General features: G+C 35.9%; 2 protein-coding genes across 3 annotated transcripts; both read right to left on the reverse strand.

Annotated features, from left to right (window-relative positions):
• Nucleotides 1–7: 7 nt before the first annotated feature.
• On the reverse strand, nt 8–27,182 carry LOC110461787. 2 transcript variants are annotated; one of them, XM_021515452.1, is made up of 3 exons: nt 27,111–27,182; nt 2,876–2,932; nt 8–2,292 (listed from the first exon to the last, which is right to left on the reverse strand). In XM_021515452.1, the coding sequence occupies exons 2-3, from the start codon at nt 2,904–2,906 to the stop codon at nt 983–985; spliced, it is 1,341 nt and encodes a 446-aa protein (XP_021371127.1). In that variant the 5' UTR covers nt 2,907–2,932; nt 27,111–27,182; the 3' UTR covers nt 8–982. The 2 variants fall into 2 exon arrangements, with proteins under 2 accessions (XP_021371127.1, XP_021371128.1); XM_021515453.1 differs by lacking the exon at nt 27,111–27,182 and adding an exon at nt 10,592–10,618.
• LOC110461785 lies at nt 7,003–7,533 on the reverse strand. Its single transcript, XM_021515450.1, has one exon. It carries the CDS (start codon nt 7,531–7,533, stop codon nt 7,003–7,005), a length of 531 nt encoding a protein of 176 aa, XP_021371125.1.
• Nucleotides 27,183–27,669: the final 487 nt, after the last annotated feature.

The following is a 27,669-nucleotide window of genomic DNA, read 5'->3' on the forward strand; positions in this document are numbered from 1 at the left end:
GTCGAACCCCAGCCGCCTTGGTGAAAAGTAAATGCGCTTTCCACTGCACCACTCTACAACCGAGCCTATTTCCAAATCAACTTATAATTTGTTTTCTCGTCATTACCGATATATTCTTCAAGGAAAGGTTGTCTTATATTTAAGATAGGGGTTTCTGCTATCGGTTTCAATTGTTGATTGGTGTTAAAAGATTTATCTCCACTATTTTTCACTTTCTATCCTTTTGTCAGTCATGCTTATAAAAAGCTGTAATAAGTGGATTTGTTTTTTCGTATTACAGGTCGCAATTCAAATGGTATTTTTGGCAGGCGATGAGTCCAAAAAGGATAACATATCTCTTCTAAAAAGAGTATGACAGAGAGTTGTTGAATATGGTAAAAAAAACTCTGTCGTTTGCTCTTACTGCGGCACACGTTTCCGAAATCATTGCAATCAAATAATTCAGTAAAACAAGGTACGTCATTATGACATACACCAGGTAGACGATATAGGCAATGACTGGTTCCCTAGCTTCATCTAAAACCTGTATATCTGCCAGACCAGACATCAACCTAATATTAGTCAGTATTGTTCGACTAAAACCATGAAGTAGCTCAGTTGTTTCCTTATCATCATACGCAATCGATACCCCACTGCCTTGAAACAAAACTTGGAAAGCGATACTAAATGAAACGAGAGACAGAAGGATAAACGACCCAAACCGAAGCAAGTCCCCAAAAATTACTTTTTGTATCATGGCTACGTAGACACTTATTGGTTCAAAAGCACGAAAAAAGAAAATGCAAAACCACCAGCCAGAGAGAACAGAAATGAGCAGAAAAGAGACACTATGTTCTAGGTAAATGTGATGCCATATGTTATCTATCAAAATGCCAATTGAAAACAAGCACAGCAAAACGATGTATTCAAGATCGTGTGTACAGTATTCAGAAGAATTTGGGCGTATGCATCGAGATATAATCAGTAAAACTGTTATGATCAATTACAGTGCACCGACTACAAAGCACAGGATGGAGCTGACAAACATGAAGGTTCTCTGGTAATCTGTAATAGCAGGGTTGGTTGAGTTTGAGGGGAAAGCTTCAACCGACCATACTACCGCATATGCACTATACCACACCATTAAACAAAAATGAATAAGTGCCAATATACGCACTGCCTTTCGACTCTCCTTCCATTTCAGTTTAATCAGCATCTTCACCGCAGGTTGTCTTATTATTTGATAGACAGAATCCTTGTTTCTGGCAACCTTTCTATTGCACACCATCTCCAATACACTCTGACTCCACTTGTACTTTTCGGTTGTGACTGCTTTGCCGACCTTGTCCTCCTTGTTTCCTGCTTCGATTGGCCCTACTTGATTTCGCTTTGCATTTTCGTTGTTCTCATGATTCTTTTTGTTAACTGTTTGAACTTTGAAGTGAGTCACGGTGTCGATTACACATATATCATAAAGGTCCGAGTCAAAAAGTCCTTCGTCATCATTTTTTATCTTCTCTAAATTCAGTATTATGTCGAAAAGATCAGCTACCCCAAGCTTAGCAGCCAACTGTAATGGTCGCAGGTGGTCATTGTTGGTTTCTCTCATCGTCTTTTTGTCAAGTGCTTTTACTATGAGGTCGGCCTTTTCGAGGTCGGCCATTTCGTTTGGATAACGGACAAGAAATTTCCACATTGCAATCACTTCCTGTATGTCGTTCGGATTTCTTGCAGCATGTTGCACCAGGCAATGGTAAACTGTGTTTCCGTTGCTGTTTTTCGCCTTGATATTCTGACTAGTCATCTCTATCACAATTTTGGCTATCTCTATGTCTAGTGTGAGTGCTGCCACAATGTGTGGCAATTCACCTTCCATGATAGTCTTCTCGAACAATTTACCTTCAACTTTAGGGTTGGATATGTTATTTCTTACAGTATCGCCCATTTCTAGTTTATCAGACAATATCAAATCTTTGATTCTTCTAAGCGTTTCTTTTTGTTTCCTGACAATGAGGATATGGATGGGTGTTTGGCCTTTATGGGTTTCAGATACTTTTCCACATGCCAGAAGATCAGGTGACAGTTTTACTATCTTCTCTATAATGTCGTTGTCATCGTCCTCGTCATCTAAATTTACTGCAGCGTGATGAAGAATCGTATTATTGTTCTCAGTATTTTCCCCTTCTTTTTTGGAATGGCAACGATAATTGCGCACATCTGATTTTAAATTCTTTTTGTCTTTGTAGTTGTCGAAAATATTAATGAACTCCTTACCCTTTTTGTTGGAAATAGCCTTTTGGAGTTCCTCCATTTCTGATAAAGACAAGTGACATATTCTCAGTCTGATGCTGAAAGAACATATACTATTTTATAAAAGTTGAATAAACAAAACGTTAGCTTGCAATAATGTTTCGTTTATAAGTTACAAGCGTGAAGTTGGTTACTTATTCAATATTCGACTAGCCAAATATTGAACTAGTTTGATATTCAAACTTTACTAATATAATAGGTAATATGGTGCTTTTTCACACCTATACCACTACAGGGCATCGTCTAAGGTATTCACATAAAAAAGGGCATTAACGATACCCCAGGCAAAAGATGCCCACTATACACTTTTTTCGAATTTCAGTCTAAGAAAATTTATTTTTCGTTTTGCTCAGCACATTGTCATAGGTCTTATGCCGCATTTTCATACCTATACTACCACAGGACATCGTCTTAGGTATCCACATGCAAAACGGCATCAACGACTAAATTCGACATTTTTTCGAATTTCAGTATAGAATCTTTGATTTTTTCGTTTTCAACATGCGAGGGCATATTGTTATAGGTTAAGGAGCGAAGGAATGAACATACGAAACGGAATTCTGAAACAAAATGTTAGGTATTTTACCTGAGGATGTTTCAGTAGTCTTCTGGGCCATTTTGACTGTGTTGATATTAGATCAATCTGCAAAACAGTACACGTTAATATTAAAAGTGATAATATCATTACACATAATTACTAAATTGTTACATGAGGTTTTCATATACTAACATTCGTTGAAAAATTATTTCAAATTGTTGTAACGAAAACAATCATCTGTTATAGAAAGAAGAACACTATCAAATTTAATATTCCATATAATACTCCACTTATTGTGTTCTGCAAACAATTTCTGCGAATTTAACAATAGTGAAACATTATAGGAAACAAATCCTGATTGTAACGACTGCCGTTACAAAACTACTCCCAAAACTACTCCTGCAGTCGTAATCAATGCTTACGGAAGCATACTGTTATATTTAGGGAGGTAAGGCAGCTAAGCAATTAGCTTAATTTATGCTCGTAATGTCATAAAAAGTTTTTTTTGATTTACTGTTATTGTCATTCAAATTTTGGAGCTTGAATTGCTGGGACAATGATTGGCTGCCGATGACAGCTTCAGGGTTTCTGAGGCTGGTCACTGATTGGCCAATGGGTCAGAGGTGACGCTATCTCCCTCTGGGACATATCCACGCATCAGGCAGCCACTGTACGCTCATCAAGGTCTCGGGATAATTATTTTTTTTAATCAGTTTTAATACATTTCCATGTCCGATACCGAGACGAATTGACGCCATACCATCCTCCGCTTGTTTTGGGCCAGTACAAAATAAACGCAGAATCCATGCCACACGTTATAGTGATTTTGAAACTACAAACATTGTATCATCACATGGACTGAACAATAACAAATGCTTAAGCACAAAATGTTGCAATACTAACATTTATAGAAATTCATTCTTTGTGAGGACAGTACACGATTGGAACCATCTGGATAATTCAACAGTTAGTGTTACTTCAGTAGAGGCTTTTAAAGCCTGTCTCTCGCGCGACTAATTACATGCGCTCTCCCCCGTTGACCTATGTCAGTAGTGGATCTTGTCAACGTATTTTGATACAGATACAGATACAGAAACTGTTTGGTATTACAGGATATCATTTTTTGTTTGTTTTTTAAGAGATATACAACACCCAAGTTCGTTTTCTCGTTTATTAACACTTAATTTTCATTTAAGGGTCAGTGTTCATGATGATTCTCGCATTTGTATGGTATTATTTCTCTCAGAACTCATATGTATATGACCAGTAACTATTTATGTAATTAAAAGCAACTTTTTGTGATTTGGTACACAATTGGAATATGTTATTGTTTTTAACATATTAAGGGTTCCCTCAGGAATAGGGCATATGACCAGTAAGTCTTTTTATAAAAGTACAAAATTGGTTTTGTGTACACATTAGATTACGTGATAGTTTTCACATAATTTTTATTCCCTTGGTAGGAGGGCATGACCAGTTAACTTTTTATGATAATTAAAAGCAAAGTTTTCTATGTTTTGATCACAATTGGAAAATGTGATGGTTTTCACATAATGTTGGTTCCTTTGGTAGGAGGTCATGACGAGTAAATCTTTTATGGTAATTAAAAGCAGATTTTCTGTGTTTTAAATACAATTGGAATACGTGATGGTTTTCCACATATTTTTGGTTCCCTTGGTAATAGGGCATGACTAGTAAGTCTTTTATGGTAATTAAAAGCATAAAATTCTGTGTTTTTGAACACAATTTTATCATGTGATGGGTTTCCACATATTTTTGGTTCCCTTGGTAAGAGAGCATGACAAATAAGTCTTTCATGTTTTTGAACATAATTAGAATATGTGATATTTTTGGTTCCCTCTGGAGAAGGGCGTATGACCAATTATTCTTTTTATAAAAGTAAAAATTGGTTTTAGTGTACACATTGGATTATGTATTATCACATAATTTTGGTTCCCTTGGTTAGAGGACATGACCAGTAAATCTTTTATGGTATTTAAAATCAAATTGTTCTGTTTTGAACACACTTGGAATATTTTGATGATGTTCCACATATTTGTGCTTCCCTCATGATGATGAAGGGGTTTGCCAAGAAAAATAATTTGGTGTGGTACATTAATTGACATTGGAATATGTGATGGTTTTCCACAGTTGATATATAGGTACATGCATACATGTATGGTAACAGTCATATTCTGTTATCACATCATTTACAACAACTGAATTGTGAGTATTTTAAACGGTAAAGTACATTGTACTGGTGCGATTGGAAGCCTTGCACTATTTTATGTTTTCTGGTGTCGTTTTGGTTAAAGGTGCCTGTATTATGGCCATATGACAATAATTATGGATTGGATTTATTTGATACACTGTATATATAGTTGGTCTCAAAGTTGAAGATCACCTATTTTATCATTTAACATATTGATAGCTTACTAATTGAATTGTAGAGTATTTATATACTGTAGGTACCTATGATTCTATCTGGGGCGGACATATAAAGTCAGTTGCTTTTGGTTGCTTTTTGGTTCATGCCAGCGTCAACATGCAGATCAAAAAGCTTGTTAGGTCACGTCGAGCAAGAGTGCAATATATACAATTATATATAACTCATGAGATAGTGGCATGGTATGGTGATCAATTATTTAACTCAAATTGAAAAACTTCATGTAGTTATGGACAAGTCCACATCAATATCATTGGTAATGCAAGTTTATATAACTCTTTTTATGGGTTCATAGAAAAGATTTCATGCCAGACCAATGTTTAAGATCCTTGTATGTTGTTACTTTTGAAGAAACTTAATATGCTTTGCAGGACACCATGCCTAGGACCACTAATAATATCTTCATGTTTTATTACCTGTTTATTTAGATAAAATCTAATATAAATTCTGAGTGAAAAAAAGTCTGTCATATAAAATGTTATACAGGCATGTTACTTTTACGATTATTTCCGGAAGTATGAAAAATAACCGGAAAATCCTGAAACTGATGTCCGTTGCAATTATCTCTTTGTCGGTGCTTCAATACTTTTTTTTTCATTTTTTGCCACAGGCACAAAAAGTGAAAGTGCGAATATTTTCTGAAGATCCTTTTTGTTATCAACCCAGTTCTGCTAATATTTCTACTGGGAGATATCTTCAATCAGCTTTTGATTTCCATGAGTGTTGAGAATATGAACGAAATAATTAACATTTTTGAAAGTCTGGTTATAGCCTTTACATTATTTATTTATGCATCACCACATAAAAAAACCCAACGGAAAATGCATTTCTGTCGAAATCAACAATAATTTTCCAGACAACCAACCCAAGTGCAACGCCCTTGTTCAGCAACGTATTACTTTTTCCACAACGCGTGCCGATTTATAACTAGTTACAGACAAAAACTGTTTAATTTTATTTGGCATCACTATACCTGTCAAACCTCGGTGACAGTTACAAAATTTGAAATTCAATCCAGTGATTCCGGATGAAACAGTAGTTGAGACTACATATATCAAGATATAACGACATTCTCAGTTACATCAAAGTATAACAATATTTTCTTTTTTTTTAAATTTAATTTTTGCAACTAGCATCTCTATACATTAACTTAGACTAGTCGTCAAATATGTAACATGCACTTTTTTTCTATAGCAATTACCCAACAGGTTTTCCCCAGCTTATCTCAATCATTCTTTTTTTGTCCTTACGGAAGCACGCAAAGGATTTATTTCTTAATATGGAAGGAAGCTGGAGTATCTGGAGAAACCCCGCGTGGTCGGGCAGGTGACCGGTTCTTCAATATCTGTTAGTAGTTGTGGGCAAGCATTTTCTTTACATTCATTGGGGTTTCGAAATTCATAACCTGATCTGTGGTCTCAATCTTGGTTTCCCATTGTGGTTCGAACCCACATTGCATGCAGAGCAACCGGCTGAGACTATCAGCATTCTGATGTTTGACTCCAGGTCGATGGACGATGGTCATGTCATATAAGCTCAGCACTTGTAGCCACCTAGCCATCTGTCCTTCGGGATTTTTGAAGTTCAGCAGCCAACGGAGCGAATTATGGTCTGTACGTACTGTGGACCTTCTACCATACAAGTAATGGCGCAGGTACTTGGTGAAGTATACAACTGCCAATAGTTCCTTTCTGGTCACGCAATACCCTCGCTCTGCTTTAGTTCAACATCATCCACTATCTGAGACAACACTGCACCGATAGCGCCATTGCTCGCATCGGTATCTAGTAGCGTTAAGTCGTCTGTAATCTACGCAAAACGGCATTGTCCCATCCTTTTTCTTGACCAAAACAATGCCTGAGCTCCAAGGACTAGAGGATTTCTTGATAATACCTCGGTCGAGCATGTTCTGCACTACTTTGTCAACTTCTTGTCCCATATTGCCTGGGATACGTCGTAAATGCTGTTTTATCGGACGAGCACCTCCTGTATTGATCTTATGTTTCACGACATCTGTTCGCCCCAAGTCTGATGCAGCAAACACACCTTCATACTTTTGCACAAGATGTCTCAGTTCCTCGTATTGTTGGCCGGTGAGGTTTGTTTTTGATGCTGCTAGTAGTTTAGCTAGGTCTTCTCTTAAGCTGTTATTTATGTGAGGCTGTGTTCCTTCTATTTCCTCTACTACACTCTGAATTGCACTAACTTGTGATATGGTAGTGCCAGGATAGATCAACTTAACTTCCTCTGAGGTATTCATTATGCGTACAGGCACTGTAGTTGTAATGTCCGCCAGTGAACGACCAATGATAGTACGGTCGCTCTTCAAAAAGGATTATAATCCTTCCACTAGTAAGGCGTTCCCCTGCATGGCCCTACCATCAGGCACACATACCTTCCCAGGGACCATGACCTCTGATTTTGCTGGTACTAAAATCTTCTCAGTTGTACACACTCGGAAAACAACCCATAGTTCTCTCATATTTAGCCTCAACATGCACTCCATCCAAGGTAAGACAACCCTTAGCCAAATCCAGAGTTAAGTTTCTCTCTATAATAATAATAACAATAATAATATACAACATTTATATAGCGCCCTATATCATTTGTAAAATTACTCGTTCATAAAGCGCTTTACAACATATGGATAATCGTAATTGGTTTAATTGTGAAAACAAAAAACAAAGGTCTACAATCCCTTTTATATATTTAAGCAAGCAATGTGCACATAATTGAAGAAATAAAAGGGTGGTATTTACATGACGTCTTTGCAAGGATTCTAAAATGCAGTCGTGAAGAGGTGAGTTTTGATGTCCCTCTTGAACTTGGCCAGGGTATTTGACTTTTTAAAAGCAGATGGTAAGCTATTCCACAACGTAGCCGAAATCCTCCCGAAGAATCTGTTTCCGTAGGTCACAGTACGAGATTTTGGGACACACATCAAAGATTCTGACTCCGACCGCAGTGATCGTGACGACTGATACAGGGTAACAAGCTCCCGTATGTACTGAGGGGCTGTTCCATTCAGTGCCTTGCCTTCTATCATAACATCAAGACCTAGAATGCCATCTGTGGTGAGTTTCGCAACAACCGCTTTTACCAGTATGTTTGTGTCGTCCTCGAGTCTGATGTTAAACCTCCCTTGTCCGAGGATTGGTAATTTGTCTCCACTTGCTGTCAAGAGTTCTTTACTTATCTGCTTTAACTCGGGTCTAGCCGCCTGAGAAATGGGTTATACAGATCTTCAGATATCAAAGTTACAATTTATGTATCGACCAACAACTATGCCTTGGCACCATATATGTCAGTCTTAACATACATGCCAGCTTCATGAACAGCTGATGAGACTCCTATATTAGCCTTATGTTCAGTTTGTTTCCGTCTTCTCCGAGTTCTAACTCGCTTCGCCACTGGCGTATCTGCTCCATTGTCAGTGGTTGCCTGATTTTTCAATTTCAGGCAATTCCTGCAAAGTTGACCCTTCAAATTGCAATAGTTTTTCGACTAGCCTTGTCTTTGTTTGGTCTTTGCTGACTTGAACTCTTAGTGCTTCCTTTAAGCTTCAATACATCATCTCATAAGGACTGTAGTTGCTGTTGTATGTCTATTAATATACTAGACATATCAGAGTTCTGATTAGCTTTCTCTGTAGTCACACTTGCTTTCTCTGTAGTAGGACTGTCCTCTGTGTTTGTGGCTCTCAGATGAGCTTTACCATCACTCCATTTCTTTTCAGCTCGATTGTAGGCCTCCAGTCCCACAGCTAACCGTATAGTGTCTGTAAGATTTTGAGGTCTTCCTTGTTTTATCCCGATTCTCATGTCTGAATCAGATAGAGCCTCAATGAAATGCTGATTAGCCAAGGTATCACGCACATCACTGGGGACTGTCGGGTATGCCAGGTTTACTAGCAATATAATGGCTTCTTGTCCCAACTTTGGCAGACTTTCTGCTGCTTTCTGTCGCCTCTCTAAGAGTTGAACCTGGTATAACTCTGTTTGGTTAGGAGAAGAAAAACGTTCTCCTTACGCGCTGACCAGGGACTTATAATCTTCTTGCTTTTATATGGCCAGGTCCCCAAGGATGCCTTGTGCTTGACCTCTGAGTGCAATGTCACCAATATAGTCAGGGAGCTGCTCTGTTCTTAAACGAGCTCTCTCTCTCTGGGGTGGTCAAGTTTCCTGTCAGTATATGGCCTTGTAGTTGGAGACGGTTTTAGAATACCTTCACTCTTTGTCTGCAACCTAGACAACTCAGTCCTCATTCGTCTGATTTCAACCTCAACCTTATCAACATCCATATCTGAGGATAGCCTGGGAACATCTATGTGCTGTGTATCTTCCCCTCTAGTTCTATCACTAGATGCAATACCAGAGTTCCTAGGTCTACGAGGTGTAGATTTAGAAGAACTGAAATGCCTTTTTATCACTGGTGTTATAGGGTTTGCATGACTATGTTATGACACGTCCCTTCTCTGGCTAACAGTTTCCTCGTCATCCTCTAATGGGCTGAGACCATCATCCTCTTAATAGCTAGCCATCTTCACAAACCAATACAAATAACTATAATTTATGTGTATAAAAACAGTAAAGGTTTATTCTAATTCACACAAATTATAATGCAGAAACCTAACCACATGGATCCCACACGCTGCCACCAAAATTATGTAACGTTCCGGGGTCCGTACTCTAATCACTTCTAAGGATCCCTGTGATGTAGGCTTAATCATAACTATACTACAGTTGCAAATATAAACAAATATGTGTTACTACCTTGTAACCAGCATACCTAATGCTTAATACATGATATGAACAGAATAATTACTGCACGACTATAAAAATATAACCAAAGCTATCTGCTCTGTTTCAATATAACAACACACTACACACAATACCGTACAATATAGGCAGTACAAAACTCAACCACCACGTCGCGGCTTGCCCCAGTCACTATAGTTGCCCTATAGTCAGCTATCTACATGACCCAGTCGCTCCGAGCACGACAGCCCTATACGTACTAATATACAACTACGGCACTCTAATAACCACGACTACCCCTAGTCACGACTAGCTCTATCAACTATACCTAGTCACGACTACCCTAGTCACGACTAGCCTGGTCGCGACAACCCTAGTCACGACGTACGCGACTAGCACTGCATAGCCTATGCATCGTGACACCTTCTGTCTAACAGTATCTCGCTACAGCACTCAATCGTTTATTAAATATATCTTCCAGGCAGCGTGTCGAACAAGGCAAGACTTATTCAGTCTCTCCTATCTTTCCAACACAAAGCCGGTCTCATATGAATTACTTACGATCTATCGCTGGTTGTTGCTGGATTCTGCCTATTTATACTCTCTTGCTATCTGAGTGACACCTAGCGGTGAGTAAGGTATACTCACCGGTATGTTTTAATTGTACCTCTAAACTATCTGTCTTCCAAGCGTTTGAATAACGGAGACATAACACAAATGATTAACGCCAACAGAGCAACGTATCTAACCTGAATAATATGCTAAAACAGCGAAGGTAGGATTACGATATGTACATTCATCACACAGGTCCGGCCAATGATACCATGGCAAGTTCGGCCCCTGTAACACATACAAAGTCGTAAAATTAGCGGTAAATTATGACGTTATATGCTTTATGACGTCATAATTAAGCTGATTCCAGTGGGGTAATTTACCCGAATGCCTGTCCGAACTAACCCCATGGCGGGGCTCGCTCGGCCATCCGATCTTCCGACAAGAAAAGTTAAAAAATGTTCATAAACGGACGTGCTGCCATACTTCGAAGAACGGACTTTAATAAAAAAAAAAAAAAAAAAGGCCGAAACTTGCCCCGGTCTCCCCTATTGTTATGTCGGTCTTAATCTCATTAGAGTTTGTGTTTTATTGTTATATTCCTCGACTTGCCGACTTTAAAAAATGTTTATCTTATCTCATTCTGAAAGCAGTATTCTGACTCAATAAATATTGAAGTCCATATATCAGAGATCAACAAACGCTACGCTCTTTAAAGGCTTTGCCTTCTCATATTATGGTTAAATGACAATAATAACACAGTGCTACTATTCTCAATACCATTGTTTAATACTGTATTATCTTGTCAACCTACTCGAATTTCTATTTATCTGTTATTTCACGTACCTGTAATGTTTAGGTTATAGTGTTTAAAATGTATAATCCATGTGCACTACATGTCAACACGTGTCTAGCACCATATTGTTAATTCCCTGTCATTTAAGTTTTGTACCAGGTTCGTTTGATGCACTTTGGCATATTTTTAACCTGAGGACGTCCGTCTAGGAACATATTGTTAGCTATCGCCCATACCATCAAATAATAAGCGTACCATAATCATGTTCGCTCAAGTGCTTGTGTTTAATTGCACAAATACTTGGCTATACAAGCGTTTTGTAAATATGATTACTTTCTCATAGCGGTTGATTCCACGAGGCATGTAACTTGTAAGTGTGAATTATGCCTCTTATGTATTTGTGTTTTCGTTTGTTTGTTGTGTATGTTAATATTGATGCTATTGTATGTTTAAGCAACGATCTTTACATTGCAAGTCCCTGCCCATGTTCATGCTATGCTGTTAGTTGTATTGCCAAAACCTTGTTAAGCGTGAATGTCCTACTACACTGACTGTTTACGATAATTGTTAAAATTCCTTTTTCATATGTTGTGAATGGGACATCCATCTTACGAGGACATATGACTTGGCCATGCAGTATTTCTATTCAATTTGTATACCTTTATTCTAAAATATTCAACAATAACTCATATCTACAAATACTTCTGCAAACCCTACTGATTAAATGTATGGATGCCAGGTCCACCCCAGGATGTAGAAATAGTTGATCTTAATGTTAGATCCCTAGGAAATAAAAAAGATGTTATTGAAGCACAACTACATGATAGTGACAAAGTATGTATAAATGAATCGCACCTTAACCCTCTAATCCCAAATTCTGATATTAAATTAGAGTCATTCTCAGATGAAATCCATAGGAAAGATAGGACAACAGGACATGGTGGTGGTGTTATTATCTATTATAAAAATGATATTCCTACCAAACGTAGACATGATCTTGAAAATGAACATATAGAAATGATTTGGATAGAAGTTTTAATTCAAAACCATACATTTCTGCTTGGATGTATCTAGAGACCGGATTCTAATATAGAATACTGGAGTAAATTTGAACAAATCCTTGATAAAGCTAGTGAAACTTCCATGGATATACTAATAGCTGGTGACTTAAATGTTGATGTTGATATGCTAATAACCCCACCCAGTTCTCACTTATCTAGACTCTTAACTAAATATAACCTTAAAAGTATTATTAATAAACCGACTAGAGTGACACCTGTTGTGCAACCTCTATATGTGTTGTCTTTACAAACAATCCTTCCATAGTGCAAAAATACACATGTTGACCCTGCCTTCTGTAGCGATCACTCCCCATATTTATGGAAGTTTGTTATGCTGTCCTCAAACATAAAGCATACAAAAAAACTGTATGGATGTATAACAATACTGACTATAACGAATGACGAACTAAATGTTATTGACTGGAATTTAATTGCTGCTGATATGGATACCCATGAATTTAGTATGTTTTTAACTAAATCTATAACTGACCTAATGACAAAATATATTCCTAGTAAAACTATTACAATCTTACCTGATGACAAGCCATGGATGAATACCAATATAAGGCTAAAGATGAGGCAAAGAAATAGGATACATAAGAAAGCCAGACATACTGACAAAATAGAGCATTGGAATAAATATAAACAAATAAGGAACGATGTTATTAATCTGGTGGGTGACCCAAACCATAATTATCTTGATAAACTTCAAAAGTCTCTAAGTGATAAATCTTTGCCCCCTAACCAATGGTGGAAAATTTCTAAATCCATAACTAATTTCAACAACAAAACTGAACCAATTCCACCATTGAATTTTAATAATACACTGATTCAACATCCAACTGATAAAGCTGAAGCCCTTAATGAATATTTTACTTCTATAGCCACAACATCAGATACACTTGCTGAACCTCCAGTATTAGATATATCCACTCTATCAAAATTAGAAAACAAAATAGTCTCTGAACAAGATGCTGATGATCAAATTACTATATTAAATGAAAATAAACCAGATGGACCTGATGGGATGTTACCTAAAGTCATAAAAAAGTTAAAACCTTCCTTCATACTCCCACTTACAATTTTATTTCACAAAACTATATCTAACGGTTGCATACCTGGGCCATTAATGATGGCTAATGATAGTGCTGTATACAAAGGGAATGGTTTCAAAAATAATTATTCATTTTCAATTATCGACCAATATCTTGTTTTAGTAAAATCTTAGAAAAAAATATATTCAAATATTTATATAACTATTTAACAACTAATAATATACTTTCCAATGACCAATCAGGCTTTAAACCAGGTGATTCAACAGTAAACCAACTTCTCTCTATATACCACAACATAATTAGCAACCTGGATAAAGGGAAAGAATTAAGGTTTGTATTTTGCGACATCAGCAAGGCTTTTGATAGAGTTTGGCACAAAGGGTTACTACATAACCTTAAATCGTATGGTATATCAGGCTATGTTTTTAACTTGTTTGAGAATTATCTTGAAGATAGAAAACAGAGAGTTCTAACTGAAGGTCATTTTTCTACTTTTAGGGTTGTTAATGCCGGTGTTCCTCAGGGATCGGTTCTCGGTCCTTTTTATTTCTATTATACATTAATGACATCACTGATATAGTCTAGAGTAACATTAAGCGGTTTGTAGACGATACATCATTATTTGTCATCGTAGACGAAAACCCACACCTAGCAGCAGATTATCTTAACCAAGACCTACATAGAATTAACAACTGGGCTAGTACATGGGACATTAAATGTAACCCCTCTAAAACCAAATCACTATTTTTTTTCTAGAAAAAAAGGTCCTTTCCATCCTCTAATTAATTTCTCTAATACTTGTGTAGATAATGCCCATGATCACAAACATCTTGGATTAACTTTTTCTGAAGATGGCACTTGGTCTACACATGTCCAATTAATATATGAAAAGGCTAGTAAAAAAATAAACATGATTAGGTATCTGAAATATAAGATTGATAGGAAATCACTATGCAAAATATTTACAACATGTATCCGTCCAATGCTTGAATATGCAGATTTTGTCTGGGACAACTGCTCTGACAATCTTAAAAGAAGTATTAGAATCTGTACAACTAGAAGCTGCAAGGATTATCACAGGCCTAAGGTAAGGAACTAGGCTGGGAATCTCTGTCTGATAGAACAATGGACCATAAGCTAATTCAGATGTATAAAATAACTAACAATTTATCACCCACATACCTTCATGACATAATTGATCCTCTTATTCATAACCCAGAAAATGATAGGTATAATCTGAAGAAATGTAAGAATGTTTAACCCGCCACTATGTCGTACAGAATCCTATGCTAAAAGCTTCTTCCCAGTAATGTGCAACAAGTTCAATGGACTTGAAAATGATATAGTACATTCCCCTACTCTAAATAAATGTAAGGCCAATGTATATTATGAAATATGTTTTAATAATGATATCTCTGATGTATTTAAAAATTGTGAAAGCAGAAAGGGTGACATAATCTTATGTGTCAACTAAGAAATGAGGCGAGTAACGGTAACCTGAACTATGATCTGTTCAAAGATCATTCGAAAGAGTCTCCATCTTGTCTGTGTGGTGATGCTTATGAAACTGCTATCCATTACCTTTTATAATGTCCAATGTATACTGATGAGAGACAAACTTTAATAAATGAGAGTTTTGAAGTGTGTCCGGTTAATCTTGACTAAATACTTCTTAATGGAAGCACTATGTTAAACAATACTGAAAACAAATCTATACTTGATAGTGTTCTTGAATATATATACAACACAAGAAGACTTGTTTAATTAATCAAAACAATTTATAAATTTTGTTATATATAGTCATAATTGATTAAATACTGTCCTTAAACCATTATGTGATTCTACTGATTGTTACATATACATTGATGTTTATACTATTAACATAAAGGATTAAGATTTGGGTGCTGCTGTTTTACATTATTGCACCCATCAGAAAAACAAAAATGTGCTAAGTTTGAATGCTTAAGTGTTCTGTGGTTGAATCTGGATTCTTCTCGAGTGGATGATACGTGAACGGTAGATGCTGTTAGAGACTTTTTGTCTGAAACTCGATGGGATGAAAGATTTACACATAGAACACTGTCAATAAATTTTACACATATACATCTACATTTTTAAAATCCTCTACCTGAAATGCCTCATTTTATTATTTTAATTTTGTTGTTATTGTACCCCTTACTTTTATATCACTCCTACTAACATGGTTCTATACTTTTAACTACTTCGTGTAACAGCAGCAGGGTATTAATAGGGGGTATTAATGACATGCATAAAAATTGAAATAAAATTGTAGCAATTTCTCTGTTTAATATATCATGAGGGCATTGCATGCCTATTACTAACTAATTCTGATTGATTTTCTAATAAGAGCATTGTATAGCTCAAAATATCAATTAAATATTTATATGTAATTGAAACATACATGTACTTATCTCCCATATATCATCTGCTATATATAGACTGGGGATTTATGCTACTTATAATATATAATTTGCATCAATATTTTCTAAATAACTTTCATCTTTGTCTTTGTCATGTCAACCTAAGGAGAGAACTTATATAGGCCTAGCCTGCTGTTCAATCCTATTGTTTTCTCAATAAAATATGATGAAATGAAATGAAATCCAGTACATGCCACAAGTACAACAATGGTACAACCCGTGCCGGTTGTAAATACCGACATGCCTATTACTTTGGCGGTGGAGCTTCCCATCCACGAGTCAAATGCTTTAAGACATTGGAGGGTTGTGGTAACAGATCAGCCACAACCTCCTCCTCCTCCTCCTCCTCCACCACCTCAGCTCCCTCTTCACAAAACTGTGAACAAATCCTAGTAATCTTTATGGGCGAAGCTCTGCTACACCTGTCAATTATAAAAAGCTTCATGCTTTTATATCTAGTTGAAGATTTCAGGAATGGATTCATATTCCAATTCCTAAGGTGAACGAGGCTTTCAAACATGCAAGAATCTTCAGTCTGCGGTCGCTGATTCAACTATTGTTCAAAAGAAATTGGACAAAGAGAGTTCCGCTTGCTTCTTCTCTCCCCTTTCCCCCCGAAAAGTACTACTGTTCAGTGTGCAACTATCGGTAAGCTATCGCTAAGCAGAAAAATCACTGCTAAGATAAAGTCTTGTGGTCGAGGTGCATTCACGGCTTAAACCGATATTGAGTCAGCTTATAGGATTATTGGTGATTTTGAACTTCTTGGAGTTATGTGGCAGGACAGATACTATTTCGATACGTGTTTACCTATGGGATGTTCCCCATCTTGCTAAAACTTTGAGAAATTCAGTACAGCATTTGCTCGGATAGGCGAAATCGCAGCAAATGCTTTTAAGAAATATTGACATTCTTAGACTTAAGAGTTGATTTGCTTGAGCCAATCAACCTGTCGACAAATTATTTCTGGTACAAATCCAAAACCACATCTTCCACCCACCATTTATAGTATGTACATATGTACATTACTATTCCATGTAACAATATATTAAGTGCTTTGAGTATTTCGGATGAAGCTCTTTCTTGTGAGAGCATACATGATTCAGGAACATTGTTCACTTCTCAGGATGCGACAAGTTGGAACTCACGATGGTACCACATTTTGTTTCCTTATATCTAGTTATAGTTGGTTTGCTTGAGCCGATCAATTGAACTTATATTACTAATGTAGAGACACAATGTGTATGAGCTCAGAACTGTGGTCTGTACATGTACTTAATTATCATGACAGAACGCTGCTAGTGTCGCAATCTGGCAGGAATGTTTTGTTGTGAACATTTTCATTGTAGTTGGTTTGCTTGAGATAATCAACTAATCGACGAGGTTCTGTAATTATCAGTCATTAATGTTTTACCATGATTTGATTGGAGTGTGATCAGGTGATGTTGGTTTATGCATATGGATGTCAGAAGTATTTTTTTGAATATATACATAAACTGAAAAGGGAGTCTTTGTTAATTTTTACCTCCCTTGGTTATTTCTCATTTTTTCTCTGTCCAGTATTGACTGTTTCACCTAGCCTTCAGTGGGGAAGACATTCATGAGAAGTCCTCATAAAAGTCTTTGTGGCGTTTTTTGGCTGTTATAGTTTGTAGTAGTGGCTGCCATGCGTGTGTGGTGGCAGCTACTGGGAAATTCAATGTCACCAATCTGGTGGCCATTTTCATTCAAATTGTTGTTAGATGTTTGCTTGTTAAGAGTGCAGGGGCATAAAAGGCAGCTAAGCAATTAGCTTAATTTATGCTCGTAACGTCATAACAAGTTTTTTTTAGATTTACTGTTATTGTAATTTAAATTTTGGAGCTTGAATTGTTGGCACAATAAACGGTTCAATGATTGGCTGCCGATGACAGCGTCAGTGTTTCTGAGCCTGGTCACTGATTGGTCAAGGGGTCAGAGGTGACGCTATCTCACTCTGGGACATATCCCCGCATCAGGCAGTCACTTTATTTGTGCGCTCATCAAGCTCTCAGGATAATTATTTTTTAAACCCACCTCTTCCCACCCTTTGTGTCGTCAATATTTTGTTTCTTTATTTTAAAGGAGCGTAGGTTGTACAGATGTAGTTTTTAACAATGTCCAAGATTACTATGTACTGTGTATAATTAGATGTATATAATGTGTAACCTGGCAGTTTGTTGCTAGTTTATGTTGAAGTGAGACAACACTTGCCGACTGGTCAGAGCATTTGTTAAGCCTACCTCCCCTCATAGGGTTGGGGCAGCCTGCTCGCAGTAATCATGTAAAGATGGGTTTGGCAACCCCATTGACCAATGTTTGCCGTATTTTGGCAACCCCACTTGGGCTAGCTGTTATAGTTTGTAGTAGTGGCTGCCATGCGTGCTTAGATATACGGTCATACACACGTACGTACTAAACACGCACCTGTGTTACCTGTCAATTACCTGGTAACGGGTACCTATTTGTATCGCTAGTCAACCGTGAAGGAGGTGTTAAATTTCCACACAAAGCGTACCAGACACAGTTAGCACATGTAGGTCCAGTTGTATGTTTTTCAGTAATAATGTGTTACATGCATTGAAGAATGAGAAACAGTGCAAATTTACCAATGTTTTTTTTTAAAATACTGTATGTATAGCGCTTTAAGTTCATGGGGTCAATATTTCGCGGTATCGTATTTAGTACATATTCTCGAGGGTTAAATTTCGATGTGCACCCTAATCCCATGTGTAGTGCAAAGTATTTTGAGTGTCATCATTTAAGGGTTTAACCTCGAAATAAAGGTAAACTGTTTGAAAACACTAATCCCGAGCGTCGTCATTCGCCAGTGGCTTAACTCGAAATAAAATAAAATGTGTATGTACCTTTTTAGGAGTAAAATGTAATCAATTAATCGCCTTCTGTGTACACATAAATATGTTTTTACATGGACTCCCCAGTTGTCCATTGATACTCTGATTTTAGTTCATTTCAGCTTGCATACCAGGGTTAGGTTATAAGTATTTTCGACATTTTGTGATAGGGTCTGTAAAAATGGTTAACATTTTCGATAATTTTGCTGGTGTTAAGAATTCGCGGATATTAGTCAAATCGCGAATATAGCGAAATTAAAACCCCGCGAAATATAACCGCTATACAGTACGGACATGTTTACAATATTCCTTAATACACTTGAGCCTTCCGGATTTTTTATTCCGTAGCATCGTCCAACCGATCTTACTAAACAGCACATGTTTGCACGTTTTACCGCAGAACGGGGCGTTCGATAATTAAATCGCACATCGCTGTGCGATCACAAAACTGTAACTATTTTTGTGTGTGCAATATTACAAATACATACAAGTCTCTATCGAAATATGGTAACTATAACTTTCGGCCAGTCAAAAGTAAAGGCCAGAGCGGCCATGTTGTTCGATAAACAAGGTAGAGGTGTCGGTAGCAAAGAACACCTACACCAGTTCTGATAACCGAACATGCATAAATTTCAATCAACCAGAAGCCATACCAGGGCCGCAATCTTGAACGATAACGAAAAAGAAAATGTTGTGATTTCATAGTGGCATATCATGCCTACATAATTTGAAAAATTTCACAATTTGAATACCATCATATAAGTAATATATATGCCAAATTGCATGCTTATCTCAAAATGTCTTTTATGTACAATCATCCTTTATTATTGGAAATAGACAGAACAATTGATTAAACAATGAACTGGGTTAACTTTAACGATTAAAACAGACACTTACTTATAGATATTTGAAATTACCAAGTTTAAGATGTGTCCAGAAGCCATAACTCAGTATAAAACAAAAGTAAAGTGTGTAGTGAATATGCATTGTATGTTAAGTTACTTAAATGAGTAAAGTTGTAAATTTCAACTCAAAATATAAATTATAAAGGAAATTATTAAGAAAACAAAACACTTTTCACTTGAAAGTTACCTAAAACAACCCCCTGGCTTAATCCTTCATTTTGTATAAACGATCTTTAAATGACGATTGAATTTCTGTCTTTTTGTCATTCTTTTATATACATGTTTCAAAAACAGAAATCGTAATATGTTGGTTTTAAAACTCAAATAGCAAATTATATTTGTGATTTACCCTACCCGTTTTGGTACTGTACCCCCATAAACCCACTTTCGGTCAAATTTTTACCTTAGTTTTTCCGCATGTAATACAATAGGACATTTTTGAACAAACTAAGGAGGTGAAGATCCGAATATAGCGGGGCCCAAAAAGGGCCTTTTAGACACTGATCCTTTCCATCCATATGTACAGTGTGATGATACAGGTACGTGGACCTAAGGACGATCATTATTACAGGATAATACAATTTGTACATAATGACATCCATAACCACAACAGTTTAACTCAGCTGAAAGAGTATATATGTTTTGTTGCCAAACACTTATTCTGTTCACTCCTTAAACAGATCTTGCATAGGTACATATTTGGATGCCGTTATTTTTGAACAGACCTGCTATTTAAAAAAGGCTAATCAGAAGGCTGAACAAATATATTGCAATTTAATACTCTGATAAAATCTTTACTGTAATAATAACAAAGGTCGATACTTAGATAAATTACATATTAGACAAAGGTATCATTTCCCAGTATGAGTGTGATTCAATATGTTAATTCTAAGTACTAGTACTAGTTTAGGGTACAAAGAAATGCATCATAATCTAAGCGTTTAGGTAACAGAAAGACTATTTTAATACAACAATGATATCGAATGGCAATTTCATTTTTAAAACAAAACCATTTGGCATGAGCAATTGGTAGGTTTCTCAACTAAATTACCTACATATTAAAGAACAAAATAGGGTTAACTCTCTTCACTATCTTGTTATCTTTATATATCACTGCTACAAAAATACTTGTCTTTAAACCTCGTTGCATTAATCCTTTTTTCGAATTACAGTTTTGTGTATACACAGGAATTATTCTAGTGTCTTTAAATGCACGTTCTTCTTACATGAACATACTATTGTAATGCTAATGGAGCGATAATATAAAAATATTGAATTTTAAATGACTTATAAGCTGTACACTCTGTCAACGTCACTCAAAGGAATTGTAAATTGTAAAATATATACAAAAACCGATCGTATCTGATAACTGATTGTATAACAACTGATTAAATCTCTAATAAGTCATAAACAACCTGATATTAACATATCAGCTGACAAGGTTATACCATTGTACGCTACCGTGGAGCGAATGATGAGCATTAAAACGTGCATTTATACAAATGTATAAGCAGTCATTTAAGTGTACATGTGTAGATATATTTAAATTATGCATGTTAGTAACTAAATTCAAAAAGTAGGGAATAAGTAACTGAGCCCGCCAACCAAATAGAAACGCAGGAAGTGCACTTGCACTTAAGCCTCAAACTTAAAATTACTTTGGCTCCTCTTCCTCATCCACTTGCACAAATATGGTGACTTTAAAAAACACATGTATATGATATATATCAAACAGTTATCCCTTTAAAGGTTACAATACCCTAAAAGTGTATTTGACCTTTAACCATGAGATAGAGATGACATCGACCTTGAGATATTGCATTGATCATTTTCTGAGAGTGATGCAAATATACTCTCAGATTAATAAGAATATCTTAAATAGTTTAAAAGTTACAGAGCAAGCGAAGTGATCCTGAAAAGGCTGGTCAAGGTCGGAGTGACACAATGATAGTACTTTGCACAACGTCTGTGTGTTATGCAAGTAATGCAAATGTTTCCATCATATCTTTATCGATTAAAACAATTAAGGCCTAGATAAAATATAACAGACAAGTTGAACTTATTTCACCTCTGGGTCAATGTCACCGTGGCATAATATCTGTGCACTGCACATCGTCTATTGTTGATGCAGGTAAAATACAAGTTTTATAAAAATACATTTAACGGTTCAAAAGTAACGGCCTGGACAAGAAATTATTACAATAACCGATAGAACCAGAAAAAGAACCAGTATTTAAACAATATCTCTTCTTTTATTCGAAGAGGAGACATGCTTACTCCCGACGCATTATCGACACAAAGTTGTGTCGATAATGCGTCAATACAATTGGTTGAAATTATTTGTTATTGCCGTATCATTCTGATAAGAGAAAGAATTTCGGATATGCTTCGAATCACATTTATATATTTATGCGCGATGATTAGCGTGCCTAATTATTATCTTAGATTAGGATTTCAATAGACAAGATGTTTGCAAAGTAAAGTTGGCTTCAAAACTAATCAATTAAATAATCAGCTATATCGGATTTTTGTTTGTTTGTAACGTATGAGATAAATTATTTCTAAACAATTTTTATGATGGCATGTTAAAATTGCGATATTCTATATACAAAATACAAACTCTTTTCTCAGTTCTAAAAACAAATAATATAAAAAAGATTATGATGGGTAACAGTTTCATCATCGTAAAAGACACAGACGTAACTATAACGTTATCCAATTAGAACTATACACACGAAAGAAGTGCCTGTTTTGAAGGACTTCAGGCAACATTGCCACTACAAAACTCTCCCGGAAAGAGGGAATTTCACCTTTTACTGCGTCGTTCTTTATTGGTTTCACACATTCACTTGATGTGTTCACTGCTTTGTCCATAATTGTTTGACTAGAATTTTACGCAGAAATATTTTCTTCACAACCATTGACATGTCCGTGACCGGGTGGACTGTGTTATGATACTGTGTCCAGGGTAAAACTGTTGAAAAATATTTGTTATTTAGTATTAAACTGGTAGGACAAGTGATTGCGTAGTGATGAAACATATCGTTTTTTATGCTATATTCAGTCGCTCTTCCCCGTTACATTGGATCGTGATTTCTGAAATTTCAAAGTTAAATATAGATTTCCAACTAATCTAAAAATGATCGGAAAAGTATCGAACTTTTTAGGTCGGTTTAAATACCTGAATGCTTTAAAGGTTTCTGGTCGGTAGAGTATGTCGTTTCTTAATAGCTTTAGTTCTGGCATGCCATTGTCGTAGTATCGTATACAATATGCATTGTTTATACCCTATTCTGAGCGAATTAAATTTAAAACTAAGTACGCACAAACGTTGATCAACTCGAGTTTGAGGGATATGGTTTTAATAATTTAAATAGTTATGTCGTTTTCCCCATCGTTCGCTGGTTTTAAATATGGCTTTCGTAGGATTTATAACTGTTAATCATTTTCTTCTTGATGTATAATTTACTGATTATTACTGACATATCCGTTAAGTTCGCATGAAAACGGACAAATGTTCTAACAATATGCCGTTAGACATCCACGTGAACGTTCATATCAGTAAGTATTGAATAAACAGTCATTCGTTGCAAAAAACAACAAGAGAATACCGAAGTGTCCACAAAACCGTAATTCGACCTAAAAATAGATTTAACTAGTGCAGATATGAACAAAATAAAAAATTACATGAATATCCCTGAAAAGGTACAAGAAAAATAGGACTTGTTTCTATATTCTACTTGCATATATAAGCTGTTCTTTCTATCTTTTCTTAAGTTTTGAAATGGTGTTTTGGTGCTTTCAAACGACCCAAATCGACACATGTAAAATCATATACTATATGGACACAGTGCCGTATACAAGTAAACATAGCCACTTTATCCATGTACCTGGACCGTAATTGTCCTTATCCGGGGCACTTACGCAACTCGGCAAGGTGTGACAATCCAGGTTAATGGGAGATATAGGCCACAACGAAATGCAAATAACAAATACGTAACGTCAAGTTGTGTTTTCATAACAGTCATACGGTATCATGTATCGGCTTTCCATGTCAGCCACAGGCCCCAAGGTAAAACTCTGGTCACTCATTTAAATGTTATTTACCTGTTCTGTTACCTCGGTTATATATAGAGGATAGTTACTGGTGTCTTCAGTAATAACAAATATATATCACGAGTGTGGCTAATATTTTGATATATTTCACGAGTGCTCAGCACGAGTGAAACATATCAAAATATTAGCATACGAGTGAAATATATTTGTTATTACTGAAAACACCATTGGATTTTCTATTTATTTCGTTTTGAAAGCATAAAGCATGAAAAATGTAATGCATTAAAAAGGGCAGGAATCAGAAGCGTACTAATTACCGCCATATTCTTATGATGTCACGCTTGACAACAAGGCTGCGCACCATTTTGAATGGGATACTCAACGTAATTCCGACGTTTTCTGCTATTTTCTGGTATGATTGCCTATAACAATGTTATTAATTGTATATTTATGTAAATACTTAAGTCTGTGTACCAAACATTAACCATAACAACCACTTATTCTACCGTCGCTTCATTTTAATCTGAACAAACTAATCGTCGTTGCCTTTGAATGCAGCGAATAGAAGATACCGTTATGATTGGTCAAAACAAAAAAGTGATATTTTCACGCTTCGAAAATATCACTTTTAATATTTGTCACAGTGTGAAAGATATAAGTTTTATCAAGTTGAGAGAATCCGATATTTCAGTGGCACAAATGTAATAAATACAGTGTTCCTTATTCCAAACGACTACTTAGTAATCTGGTTACTGTTTCTTTGGATGTATTTATTTACCTGCCGGTAATCTGGTTACTGTTACTATGGATGTCTTTGTTTACCAGCCGGACATCTGGTTACTGTTAATATGGGAGTCTATGTTTACCAGGCAGTAATCTGGTTAGTGTTACTATGGATGTCTTTGTTTACCAGAAAGTCATCTGGTTTGCGTTACTATGGACGCATTTTTTTTTCAGAAAGTTACATGATAACTGTTGCCAAGGGAGGGGGGCGACAGTATGTTTTCAATAAACAAACTCTAGTTAATCAAGATTTGCCTGTATTTAGTGTCAAAGTTAATACGCTCAGAACATAATATAAACAATGCATATTGCATACGATACTACGACAATGGCACGCCACTACAACAGTTATCAAGCAATTGCATATTCTACCAATCAGAAACTTTTAAATCATTGAGGTATTCCAACCGACCAAAGTCCGATACTTTTCCGATCATTTTTAGATTAGTTGGACATCTATATTTAGCTTTAAAATTTTAGAAATCACGATCCAACGTAATGGGGTAAGGCGGAGGCAAATTCATGAAAACGATGTACTTCATCACTAAGCTATCACTTGCCCTATCATTTTAATACTAAATAACCAATCATTTTCAACAGTTTTACCTTGGACACAGTAACATAACAGTCCACCCGGTCAACAGTTTTACCCTGGACACAGCAACATAACATTCCACCCGGTCACGGACATGTCAATGGTAGTGAGGAAAATATTTCTGCGTAAAACACGAGTCAAACAATTATGAATAGAGCAATGAACACATACAGTGAAAGTGTGAAAAAAATCGACGCGGTAAAGGTGAAATTACTTCTTTCCGTTTGAGTTTAAATGATGGCAATGTTGCCTGAAGTCCTTCAAAACAGTCGTTTCTTTCTTGTGTATAGTTATACATTGTTTTGGATTACGTTTTATTTACGTATATGTCTGTTTAAATTATGAAACTGTTACTCGTTATGGTCTATTTCATTAATGAATCTTTTTTTTATATTTTATTTTTAAACTAGGAACAAAGTTTGTATTATGTTTATAGAAAATTGCGACATTAACATGCCATCACAACAATAAATATTAATAAAAAATAGTGACTTCATTCAATTACAAACATGCATATCTTAAAGGTAAGTACACAAACTAAAATCCGATATTTTGCTGATTATTTTCAAGTGATATCAATACAAACAAAGCGAAGCTAGTATTGCTGTGCTTAGTGTTACAGTTCATGTTAGTCACACATTTATCAATACTAGTGAAGAGTTACAGTAACAAGATTACTGTCTAGTTAAAAAAGACGTCCTTAGTAACAGTAACCAGATTACTGTCTTGTAAACGAAGACGTCCATAGTTACAGTTAACAGGGTGATGTGTGGTTAACAAAGACATCCATAGTAACAGTAACCAGATTACTGTCTGGTAAACAAAGACATCCTTCGTAACAGTTAACAGGGTGATGTCCGGTTAACAAACACACCCTTAGTTACATTAAACATATTGCTGTCTGGTAAAGAAAGCATTCATAATAAAAGTTAATAGGGTGATGCCTGGTTTGCAAAGACGCCTTTTGTAGCAGTAACCTTATTGATGTCTGGTTAACAAAGACATATATAGTAATAGTTAACAGGGTGATGTCTGGTTAATAATGACTCCCATAATAATAGTAACCAGATTACTGTCTGGTAAACATAGACGTCCATAGTAACAGTAAACATAGACATCCATAGTTATAGTAAACAGATTACTGTTTGGTAAACATATACGTCCATAGTTACAGTAAACAGATAACTGTTTGGTAAACATATACGTCCATAGTTACAGTAAACAGATTACTGTCTGGTAAACACAGACGTCCATTTTATGGTAAACAGATTACTGTCTGGTAAACATAGACGTCCATAGTTACAGTAAACAGATTACTGTCTGGTAAACATAGACGTCCATAGTTACAGTAAACAGATAACTGTTTGGTAAACATAGACGTCCATAGTAACAGTAAACAGATTACTATCTGGTAAACATAGACGTCCATAGTAACAGTAACCTGAATACTGTCTGGTAAACAAAGACTCACAAATCACACAGGAGACACACCTGATGCCTCAAAAATAAATGTTTTGCTATTAAGCAAACACATGGTTCACAATAAACCATTAGCAAACAAAAAACTATTTTTGTAGTTCGATATCATAGTATAATGACTGCACATGTCTTAACAGTCATTATGGTGTGAAGTCGTGCTACATACAACTCTTTTCGCTTTGCATTTTTGGAATATAGTTGTAAGTAGGAATGTGTAATTCAAACCTTTAAAAAACATATACAATATATTTGATAGGTATATACACTTTCTCTTACTAATATCATTTCTTGTTTCGCAAATATGTTGAAATATTTTTTTACAAAATTAAATTATAATGCAACTTGTTTCCATGGTAAAATAATAAAATATATGAGTAGATTTGCAAGCGAAAATCACTGTTAGACTAATACATTAATATTTTACGAAGTTTCTTTAAAGCAGCATAAACGGAATGAAAGATTGAAAACCACTCATATTACTCACCTTTTTTCTTCAGGTCCTGTTACATGCCTTCATTTGCTCAGAACCTTACAGGAATATGAAGGTTCGCCGCAGCTGCTATTTTTTTATACTGACACCTCAATATAAAAACTTGTGCTGACAACGCAAAACAATTTACATTACAATGCACAGGATTAGGCACGACCGTACGCTCCACTGTTATATATATATATTGAATCCCGCCTGTTTTCGTATTCCGCTTTGCATAATACCGAATAGCGTCTTCAACTGAATAAGCATTTTGGAAAAGTTCATCCTTCCAAGGGGAATTATTAGACATTTCTCAGCGTAAATTGCTTCCTTCCTAATTGCAATGAAAGAAATTCAAGTATAACAAATCTAACATATCAATAATGTTACATTCTTAACAATACAGAAGAGTCATAAAATCATTTAGAAACCAAACACATCTACCAAGAGAGGGGCACAATTTTTCCCATAAGTATGTCAGCAGTATGCTAGAAAGACTTTCTAACCGATTCAGCAACGATATTGTCAAGCAGGAATTTCAACCTTTAACGTTTTCAAAGTATGCTCGTGA

This window comes from Mizuhopecten yessoensis, unplaced genomic scaffold (genome assembly GCF_002113885.1).
Source record: "Mizuhopecten yessoensis strain PY_sf001 unplaced genomic scaffold, ASM211388v2 scaffold10663, whole genome shotgun sequence".
Taxonomy (NCBI): Eukaryota; Metazoa; Mollusca; class Bivalvia; order Pectinida; family Pectinidae; genus Mizuhopecten; species Mizuhopecten yessoensis.